This window comes from Cantharellus anzutake, assembly GCF_015039405.1.
Source record: "Cantharellus anzutake strain C23 chromosome Unknown EI90scaffold_19, whole genome shotgun sequence".
Taxonomy (NCBI): Eukaryota; Fungi; Basidiomycota; class Agaricomycetes; order Cantharellales; family Hydnaceae; genus Cantharellus; species Cantharellus anzutake.
Window position 1 is genome coordinate 1,136,102 of NW_024066969.1, and position 11,051 is coordinate 1,147,152.

Here is an 11,051-nt window from a genome sequence, read left to right on the forward strand (position 1 = left end):
AGAAAGGAAGGGATCTAATCTTAATCCATCCAAATTTTCATAATAAAAGGTTCATGCATCAATGAGATATTCAATAATGGGATGAGCGACATCAAAGTCATGGCTCAGGGAAAAGACATTTACGTAGGATCCATATTTAAAACACACAACGAGATTTACACGGAAATTATGATAAATAGGAAACTATAGTTATGCAAAGTCTCAGCCCAAACGGTCCAGCCATTGTGAAGTTACGCCAACAACGGGAATTGTCAGGGCCCGGCCTCTGTCTGGGGGCAGCCCTACCTCAGAACTGGACACTTGTGGTGTCCCAGGCAGCCAGGTGCTGGATCCTACCCCAAGCTCCTCAAACTCACTAAGCGGGGATTGAGTTGTCATGTATTATGGAAGGTAGCTACAACTTGCCTAAGCAGGGATTGAGTTGAGAAGAAGGGTAAGTTTCCCTATTCCCCACTTGGCTACTATAAAAGGGAAATGTACTGTACAGTTTGTAACGTGACTAAGGGTAGGAGCCGAGCATGTTCCCGCGATGCAGAAAAGGTGTCACATGGGTTAAGGCGAGTTGCTCACCTTGACCCATGTGATGCAGGTTCGCATGCAGGCTGTAGTTGTGAAAGGTGTGTAAAGATGGGAGGATGAGGGAAGTGGGGGGAGGTCAGGGAAGGTGGTTCTGGGGTTGTATGGTCAGGTGTGGTTGCCCTGACAGGAATATAGAAATCTGCATCATGCTTAAAGACACATGAGGGTGGCAATGCAAAAGGAACCGGCCGTTGGAACTGAGATCCACACTTCAGCAGATCGCAAAGACCAATTTCTGTCCTAATAAGGAAGACCCTGGTCAAAACAAAGCACGGATAAGTACAAAACAACCTTAGATCATGAGGGAAAAATCTGAAATAAATCATGGAAGCCCGTATTGAGGATACAAACACCCGCACATACCATAAATCCCGAACAATTAAACAGAAATGGTGCCTGCATATGAATGACTATGGGAACGATGCTGTAGGCGGGATAATCGCCCATGCACAGAGCCGGCTCAGATACCCGCTTCCACCATTCAGAAAACCCCTTCCATTCATGCGACAATTCGATACGGATTTGACATATAAAAATAGTGCTAATTCGTACGATTCTGACGATATCAAGAACGTCCCAATCGGTGGAGATTTGACGGAGTTCTATGTTGGGCAAGTTAGGCACAGGCATGTGCAGGTGTGGGAATCTCAAGCGGCAACCCAGAATTCCAGCCTCACTCGTTCCCACTAATAAATTGGTAAAAATGCTTATCGGCTGCATGAGTGTTATCTCCGGCCTCATTTCCAATTTAGGCTCTTAATTCCGTAAATCCATTGAGATATCGCTTATTTCTTATATTTTCATATTTTTGCCATCATTTCAGTTATTGATACTGTTACCCTTTTTTATTATTTCGCCTAATAAGGTACCCAGGTGCCATATGGCACCAATATTTGCCATCTATTCTTTCTAAAAATAATTATCAGATATAATCCTGTACATACTGGATTTTGAAAAGAAGTTCTCCCCTCCCCCAATTTTCTCTAGGGTGCTAGGACGTGCTAGAGTGGATGTGAGTGTGTGGAATTCCAACAGTAGGAATAAGGGCAACAATCTAGCCTGCAACAAGTGGGTAGTGGATTTGTTGAGCCCGGACCTTGCGGAAATCCCGGAGAACTCACCACATGGAGTTAAGGATCGAGAGTTGAGCAAAGTCTAGAGAGAAAGTGAAGTTTTGGAGAGTTTGACCCCACAAGCTTAGTCGGCATCGAGAGCCGCGAGCCCTCTTGCAACGCACGTGATTACCGAATGTGCGCATGAGCTTTTGCTAACTTGACAAATACCAAGAAATAGAACACAACTTTAGTACCATTGGAAAGGTGGGAATAAATGAAAATTTATGATGCTGAGAACGTGAAAAACCATTCAGAAATGAATGAGATACAAGGACATGAAGTTAGAAACCTGAAAACACATGGGAAGACAGCTTCTAGAGGTCCAGAGCCCCAAACAAAATACATAAAAATATGATATCTTTGAGGACGAGCTACTACAACAACGAACAATACATATGAAGGACTAGGATGCAATAATACAAAGGGGAATCAGGGGAGATGGATGAAATCCACGAAAACCACTAAACTATGACAGACCATGGTGGGAATTTTAGGGAATGATATACTAATGAAGCGGAGAGCTATAACACATTCGTTTGAACAATTCTTGACTACTAGCAACTTTTTCTTTTGGTTCTAAACCTGAATAATTCACTCATTTATCATTTCAAGTCTCATTTCAACTAAATGTTACTGGATAAAAATAGAATAAATCAGCTGAAGGTCTCAGCGCAGCTGTACACATAGTAATGCGAAGTTTGAATTCAGAATGACTGAGTCATAGCAAACTTAATGGTAAATATGAGGAATTTGAAATAGAAAACTGCAACAAATGCAGCGCAGTCAAGTTCTAATTAAACCATTAAAATAGCTTAGGCGAGGAAGGACAATAAGGATTCTAGGTGCAGTAGAACTATAGCGTGAAAAATTCATTTTTATTCAGTTTGAGGAAAATACATTGTAAATAAATCCTGTAAATACGAGGTAGAGCACCTCTTTTCTGTCTTGAGTCTAGGCAATAGATGTGACCGACTCCACATGTATATAATAACAGCTGGAGTGGGAACCAAAGAAGTAGCCTTCTTCTCACATTCCCACTTCAGGCAAGTAGCATAGTCTTCCCTTTTACTGTTTCTTGTCCTGCCAAGTCCCCCATGCCGGGACTTTGCCGCTTTCGGAGCTGTCCCTGACAAAACCCTATGTCAAGCATGTTCTACAATACACAAGTGTTGTGATGGTAATTAATAATCTTGGTTTTGTGGGACAACATGAAATGAATAATTATTACATAATAACGTTGCATGTAGGCAATGGTTGTTGGCTGGTTTCTAAATCAATTCCCATCATTTTTTGTGAGGCCCTGATCACGTGTATATTTCCTTCTGCGCTCATCTCAGGGGGGTTTTGTAGGTTTTCTATTTGTGAACTATTTTGGCTTCAGCACATGATCTTCGCGGGGCATGCTGAGGGAATGTTTTAGGGTTAGTGTGAAGTAGTGATCGTGATAGTGTGGTCGGTGACCCGTGAGAATCTGCAAGCTGATGCAAACGTGCAATTTCTTCACCTTCTACATATGAAAGTGATTCGTAGTTATCACTGTATGGTCTGCGAGAGGCTCCAGACTTGCTAGTTGGTCTGCTTTCCGTGACCATGGGACTTGGGCCACCCGACATTTTGCAGGGGCTGTGCGTGGGCTTTTCTGCTGATCAATCACATCGATACGTGGCATGTGGCTGTACATTTGTATATCGTGCATAAAGCAAAGATGTTCCTCCAACCCCTCCTTTCCTTCAAAAATGTGCATCTCTTCCCGTTTAAAATCATCGCTGCCCATCGCTGGGACTGTCATTCCACGGTATGCAGTAAATACTCGTCTCAACCAACCCTTCCTCTTGCTTTCCGGGTTCACATGCTGATTAACAATATTATCTCCATGATCTGAACTTAGGCCGGTAGCAGCGGGCGAAGGTCCCAGCGATGTCATAGACCTTACTTCAGCCAACTTTGGCGCTGAGACGCAGAAGGCTGGCCTTTTACTGGTCCAGTTCTTTGCGCCGTGGTACGTTTTGGTTGCTCATCCTCATCTTGGTCATGGTTGGACGCTTTGATCAATTAGGTGTGGCCATTGTAAAGCGCTCGCTCCTCACTACGAGGAAGCTGCAACAGCTTTAAAGGAGAAGAACATCACGTTGGCGAAGGTCGATTGCGTTGATCAGGCGGACCTTTGCTCAGAAAATGATATACAAGGTTACCCAACGCTGAAGATCTACAGAAAGGGGAAACCGACAGCATATAGAGGGTCTCGCGAAGCCGATAGCATCATCAGTTACATGACCAAGTGAGTGTCTTGGCGCCTACGCGCCCATGTTGTTCGTTTATTGACAGGGACACCAGACAATCTCTCCCGGCCGTCTCGACTGTTGCCTCTGAGAATCTCGAAGAATTCAAGGTCGCTGATAAGGTCGTTGTGCTTGCGTATGCCACTTCTACCAAAGAAGCCCCCATTCCTGCCTTCTCTTCCGTTGCTGAGGCCTACCGTGACGATTACTTGTTCGGTTTAACAACCGATGAGGCGGCCATCAAAGCGGCTGGCGTCACCCCACCTGCTATCGTTCTTTACAAAAAGTTTGATGAGGGTCGCAACGACTTCCCTTCCGAGAAAATCGCTTCCGCCGACGTCGCCTCTCTAGCCGATTGGATCAGATCCAATGCTATTCCTCATTGACGAGATATCTGGAGGAACTAAGACGACTTTCAAATCCCGGTACTATCCGGGTGCAAATTATTGCGAAATTCACATTGCTGCTCATCCCCCTCTCAACACTTTTGATGCCAATGTGGCACCTGAAAGTAGAAGTGATGCTGTTTTATATCTTCTCGGTTTCCAAATGTTGATATACATAGTTATGAATTTCAATATACTTCATGACATCGAAATCTGTGTCTCTTTCACTCCCTGACCAGAATCCCGCAAAAAAAGGACCCCCCCCCATTTCAAGTGTGCCCACTTGGGCAGTGTGGAACTGTATTATGGGGCTTGCCGGATCCAAAAAAGGAAGCCATGCCTTCTCTACCCTTTAAGCATGCTGTCCATGCTCACTCATGCCTGCACACAGGAAGTGCCATTGCACCAACAATCTTGGGGAATACTCTAAGGTATGCCACTGACTAGCTGAGGTGTATCCATTCTGAGTTAGCAAAACTTTTTGGACTCAGAAAAAACTGCACAACACCATACCCAATCCTATGAAATGTCTTTCCACCCCAGGCCCTAACCTCATGGCTCATGAAGACTCCAGACTTGGAAACTTCAGTATCAAGCCAGAAAGTGATAGTCATGACTGTTGGAATTTGTACACATGGTCTTGGGAACCTTAAATGCATAAAATATGGACATTCTGGGAATCGAACCACAGAGCCCTGCAGGGGTACCTAGAGTGTGTTACTGTTAGATACTGAACCAGGGATGGGACTGGGGGTTGTGCGGGTTGACCATTGCAGGGCCATTGTGGGCTTCTATTGGCCATGATTGTTACGGATACGGAGTCTCCAACGACCATATCCGTCGCATGGTCAAAGACTTCCCCTCTCTATCGCTCCTCCCCTCTTTCTCCTTTCCGTCCTCTATCCCGCTACCCTATCCTCCTTACCCGTTCTACCCCTTTCCCCCCCCCTCGTGCAAAGCTTTCCCCATTGGGGTTTTGGTGCTGGCCGAGGTTGTTTGTGTTTCGCGGGATTTCCCACGACCTTACCATTTGTAGATAGTCACGCGTCATGTACGGAAACCGCCAAAGGCGGTTCCCGCTAACTAACAACTGCTCTACAACTGTCTCGTGTACCGTCTTCTGTAACAACCCTCCCTGTGACTCAACTGAACCTGTGTGACTGTACAACTCTCACTATGTCTTATAAGTCGGGTTATATCGAGTCCTCTAACGGCCCTCGCCGCGAGAACTCGAAGTCGAGAGTCGAAGACTCTCGACGTGTGTATCGTCCTATTGAACCTGTACCCTATGGGTCTTCATCACTCCGCTCTCCCCCCAGTACTCAACATACGACGTCCCATCACGATCAGGGTGATCGTGAACACTATGAGGCCCACTTACCCTCGATGCCGGCACGTTCGCTACGCGAACGCCAAGTAGCCGCCCATCCACCGTCTGTTTCTTCCTTTGCCATTCATCATATGTCCCCACCAACGGTACGTTCCCTTTGGGAACGCCAAGTCACCGAAGGCCCTAATAGTCAGCCCTCATTGCACGCCTACGATATCAACCCGCTACCGGTATGTTCGCACTGCGAACGCCAAGTACCCGATGGCAACTACGCGAAGCTCTCACCCATCTCACCAGTCGCGGCCTCGCACACGGTACGCTCCATTGAGGAGCGCCAAGTATCCGTGGCTGACCCATCTGTCCTGATATCTCCGACTATCAATCATCAATCCCTTAATAGCTCACTACATCACCCATCGCGATCGATGGGAATTCGATCGCCCACTCCCAGGTCAGACTGGGATCACTCATCGATTACACTTCCAGTTATGGTACAAACTAGACATGACTCTCGCCTTCCCACTATAAGAATGGATCGAGGAATGGGGAATTTCCCCCATCCCCGTAACAATGATGCCATGAGCAAAGGGACAAGGCCTGAGCATAGGACCTTCAGCCTCAGCAACTCTAAAAGAGCACTGTGCCCCCTAGTTGTCTCCTGGCCCTCATTTCATATTTACTTAAGTTGCCTTGTCAAGTGTCAGAGCTAAGGGTCAAGATCAAGTGTCAGGTCACGGTCCATGTATATATATAGGGGGGGGTCACGTGACCCAGGGAGGTCACTATCATCCTACCCACTGTGAATCATACATATTTGATACTCACAGCTGGGTTCTAGGACACCCACCTTACATCAAGTCAATATATTAGAGCTAAAGCACCATTGTCAGGGCACAGCCCACTAAACTAAATAAGCTAATGTGTGGACTCAGTCTCGAATGAAAGATCTAAGTTATTATTCCTTTACCTAATGCATGGACTGTAAATACAATCAGAACTTGCATACAAGGAAGAATAAAAAGGGTATCACCTCAGTCTTGAATGAGAGATCTGAGGGAGTGTGAAAAATTCCGTGCTGTCAGGGACAGCTCCGAAAGCGGCAAAGTCCCAGTGCGAGGGACTCGGTGGGACAGATGTCAGCTGTGCGTAGTGGTGATCCCGTCATGGGGTGAGCGTCCCTGACCACTTAGTCTGAAGTGGGAAGTTGAGAAGAAGGCTGCTTCTTCTGTTCCCACCCCAGGCGCTATTATATACATTCGGTTAGGGTCATGTGGAGAGAGCCACATCATCTCTGCACACAGCCACACCTCCCTGGGTGTCTCCATGGGAGATCCTGGGGGTGGCCGCCCAGTAGGTGGGAATGCACATGGCACATGCAGCAATCAGGGGAGCAGGGTTAGAAATTGACCATGGAATAGAAATAGAGAGAAAAGGGAAAAGGAGAAAGGAGGAGGAGTGGAGAGTGGTAGTGGGGAAGCAGGGTAGGGCGGTCAGGCAGGGTTTGCCCTGACATCACCCCCCCCTTAAGCTGCTTTGCCTCGAAGCGGCTGGGTGGTTCTCTTTTTCCCTCCCTGGGGCATGGGGGTGCATTCGATGGACTTTTTGACTATGTCGGAGGCATGGGTCAGGTGGTTGCGTGTGAGCCATTGGCTTTCCGAGTGTGGCCAGCCTGTATACTTTACCAAGTACCGGAGTTTCCGGCATAGCCATTTGGAGTCTAGGATTTTCTCAACCTCGTACTCCTCTTCTCCATCTACAAGGTCTGGGCCTGGGCGGGGGTCGGCAGGGCGTTCCGCAATTTCGTCAGGGCGGTGCGGTCTGATGTTCATCATGGATACCACTGGACGGATCCCTCTTTGTTGGGTGGTGAGCCGGAGTTTGACGGCGGTGGGGGAAACGACTTTAATGATCGTGAAGGGGCCGGTCCATTTATGGTCCAGCTTCTTGGTTGGGTGGTCGGTTGTGTAATTCTGGGTGCTGAGCCAGACTTGGTCACCTTCTTGGTATGTAGGGGCTGCTTCATGGTTCCGATCATAGTAGCAGGCCATCTCGTCCGCTGCATGCTCTAGCGCTGCCTTCGCCTCTTCCTGCATCTTCATCATCCTTGATGAGAAGGCATCATCGGCTTCTACCTTGGATGTATGTTGAAGGAGAGAACAAAGGAAGGTCAGTTGGGAGGTTCAAATGAGACCACCACCAAGCTGTTCCCTGGTTCTTTAGTTAGGATGGGGAAGTGTACTAGTAATATTTGTTGTAATTATAGTACCAATCCAAGTGTTTTGCCTAATTCTATTTTATGGGTTAGTCTAAAAGTTTCTGAGAATTGACTTACAGATAAACCAAGCCCTGCGGAGCTGTTCCTCTATTGTAATTTCTTAATTTGTCTGGGTGTAATTTGGTGTAGAGTTGTTTAATTTGGATTTTGTTAGAACTGGGCAAGGGCGGATGATTCCGGAGGGGAACCGGAGACTTAGCAAGGAGGGACCTTGGCCTCAGCGACTCAAGCGGAGCACTGTGCCATTGCTGTTTGTCCATTTGGTCCTTAATTTCATAGGTGGCGAGCAGGAAGTCTCTAGGGGGCATTTCAGGTCGATTTTAGACTAAAGGCCTAAAACGAGTATGTACAAGCGCTGATATATAATGGAGAGGGCGAAGGCACAAGGAAACAAAGGGGGTCTGAATCGGAACGAAGGTGTCCGAACGGGAACAAAGGGATGACAGAAGTGGAGCGGTACCGAAGGTCATAGGGCAGAACCTGTGGTACATCCGAAAGGAGGTAAGGAGGGTGAGGCCCAGAGGGGCAGGAGGATGAGGGGAAGTGGGGATGATGACTAACTGGCTAGAATGGGAAAAAGCAGCAGTCCAAATAGGGATGAGGGGGATACGCTGCAAGCCGGCTAGGGATCTAACCCACTAGGAAAACAGGAAAGGACGGGGACTGGATTGGTATCCAACAAGTCAGGGAAAAGGGGTAATGGTGATATGGTATGGTCCGGTGTGGTACAGTGTGTGGTGTACTCCAATCAATCTCTCACCCCACCTCTCTGGGTGACACTAAGGCAAGGACTAATCTAGAGGCTTCTTGGTCGTCTTCTATGTCGTACTACTCCCTACTAGCTTGGGAGGGGCAAACTCGGTGGTTTCTAGTCCAAAGGAAAAGTAGATACATCCTCATGTACAGGTATATATGAGAAATGATCAAATAAAAATGAAGGAAAATATCCGATGAGTCCCATGTGCTCAGGTGGATCATATGGGCAACAAACAATATCGGAAAAAGGAAGGGAAAACAATAATCAAGAAAACAATAAAGCAATAAATGATTTCCAGCCACAAAATATCCAACTCTATCCATCACCAATCAACTCCGGCTAATCATGGATCCTAATACTCCTAAATGGCGCGTTTCCAATGGTACCAATATCGTCCAAATCGGTGCAGTGGTTGCTGAGATAAGTGAAATCCAGTCTGAGTGTGGCTGCACTGCTGGGTGGGCGTGGGAATTTGGTGTGTGGGGACTGGGAATGTGTCTGGAAAAATAGGAAAAAATCATGGAAGAGTAGGAATGGTATATGAGGACGTGTGTGATATGTTTCATGAAGTGGGGATGTGCAGGGATGGGGAAATTGCGATATTTGGTTTGTTTATGCAGTACCGGCTGTGCCTGCCTACAACGCGAAAGATACATTACAAGCGGTGAAAGTGCCAAAGATGATCCATGGAGCTTGGAGGTTGTGGAGGTTACGGAGGTTATGGAGGCGGGGTTGAAAGTCCGAGGAATATTGGCAATGGTGTTTATGCAGTATGAGGTCACCAATGCAATGGACTAAAGCCGAGGTGGAGTCAAAGTCCAAGGTTGGGACTATGATGAAGTCTCGGAGCAAAGGTACAAGCGGTGTCTGAGTACAGGGTATGGGACAGCAGCGAAAGGTCGTAGCTTGGCAGAGGGTCGGCGGAAGAGGGTCAGAGGCAAGAGAGAGGAGAGAGGAAAGGGGTGAGGAGTGGAGGAGAGGAAAGGTGTCAGGTCTGAAGGTGAGTGTCAGAGTGGACAGGAGAAGGGTAGGAGAGTGACGGAAGGGTGGAGGTGTCGTGAGGAGGAGTGGGAGGAGGAGTGAGAGGAGTGATGTTTGGTCCAAGATGAGTATCGGAGCGAACAGAGATAGGGTAGGAGAAGGACAGAGGGTGGAGGTGGCATGAGGGTGAGGGGAGGTGTGGTGTCAGGTGTGGTGTCAGGAATGAAGGTGAATATCGGAACGGACAGCGGTAGGGTAGGACTCTGGAGGTGGTGAAGATGGAGGTCCGGGAGTCGGTTCAGGATCGAGTATGTATGGATATGACAGATTTTAACTTGAATTAAATCTTCTACTTGGTGAAGTTTCAAAGATTCTACTCAGTTAATGGATTTAAATTGTGTCTGGAGTATCCCTTGAGTTTGTTTTATTTGTGTCTTATTTTATTGCTTGTTTTAACAGTAGCAAAATAACTGTTTTGTGTTTACATGTCAGAGACCGGGTCGAGACGAAGGAGTGTCTCCGTGACGGAGGGCTTCAGCCTCAGCGACTTATGCCAGGAGCGCTGTGCCTAGTAAACACGTCCGTGCCCTAACTTACTAACTGGCCACCAGAACTGAACAGGGTAAACTCTAGTCGATTTTATTACTGGAATGTAACCTATGTACAAGTTAAGTATATATAGTTACAGCGAGGGTGGGTCTGCAAATGGCAGAGCGGAGCTAACAGGGTTTAGACCCTAGCCGATTGAATATTACCGACGAGTTGGGTTACGGGGTTAGCAGAAAGGCAGGCAATAACCCAGAAACAGAAAGGAGGGATAGGCCTGAAGGTGGGCTTTGCAGGGCAAGTGAGTGTATTGTCCAGCAGAGGTGGGAGTGCGCTAGCGGATGTCGGAGCTGTCCGGAAGCCTTCGGGGCTCCATACTTAGGGAGGCATAGGTAATAAATTGAAAGGAGGGGGTGGTGACCATTGAGGGGTACCGAGGGGATTGTGGAATGCGGGAGCTCCGAGGTTAGTGAGGAAGGAGTGGAGGTAGACCGGAGGAATCGGAGGGATCGGAAGTCGATGGCCAGGGATGGATATGACATTACACTTTGAAATCTGGAGTGTTAACCAGCTCTCCTGTTGAAATATTTACTTAATATTCCTCTCCTTAATTGCTGCCCCTTACTACAGTGGCAATCTTAACTGTATATCACTTTTTCGCACTGGAGTGACAACCAGAAATGCTTGAGAAAAATAATACTCTATTTTCTTACTTCTCTGAGGGGGGTGAAAAGTCGCAGAAAGGGTCTCCCTTTTATACTGCTTGGGTTGCCTTCCTTTTTCACGCTCTACCTCGTATTTAC

At 47.2% G+C, this 11,051-nt stretch overlaps 1 protein-coding gene across 1 annotated transcript; it reads left to right on the forward strand.

Moving 5' to 3' along the window:
• Positions 1-3,430: 3,430 nt before the first annotated feature.
• On the forward strand, positions 3,431-4,359 carry EI90DRAFT_3122627 (thioredoxin-like protein; the record flags this gene model as incomplete). The annotated part of the gene is made up of 4 exons (XM_039063529.1): positions 3,431-3,489; positions 3,583-3,693; positions 3,751-3,972; positions 4,029-4,359. 4 exons carry the CDS (start codon positions 3,431-3,433, stop codon positions 4,357-4,359), a joined length of 723 nt encoding a protein of 240 aa, XP_038917150.1.
• Positions 4,360-11,051: the final 6,692 nt, after the last annotated feature.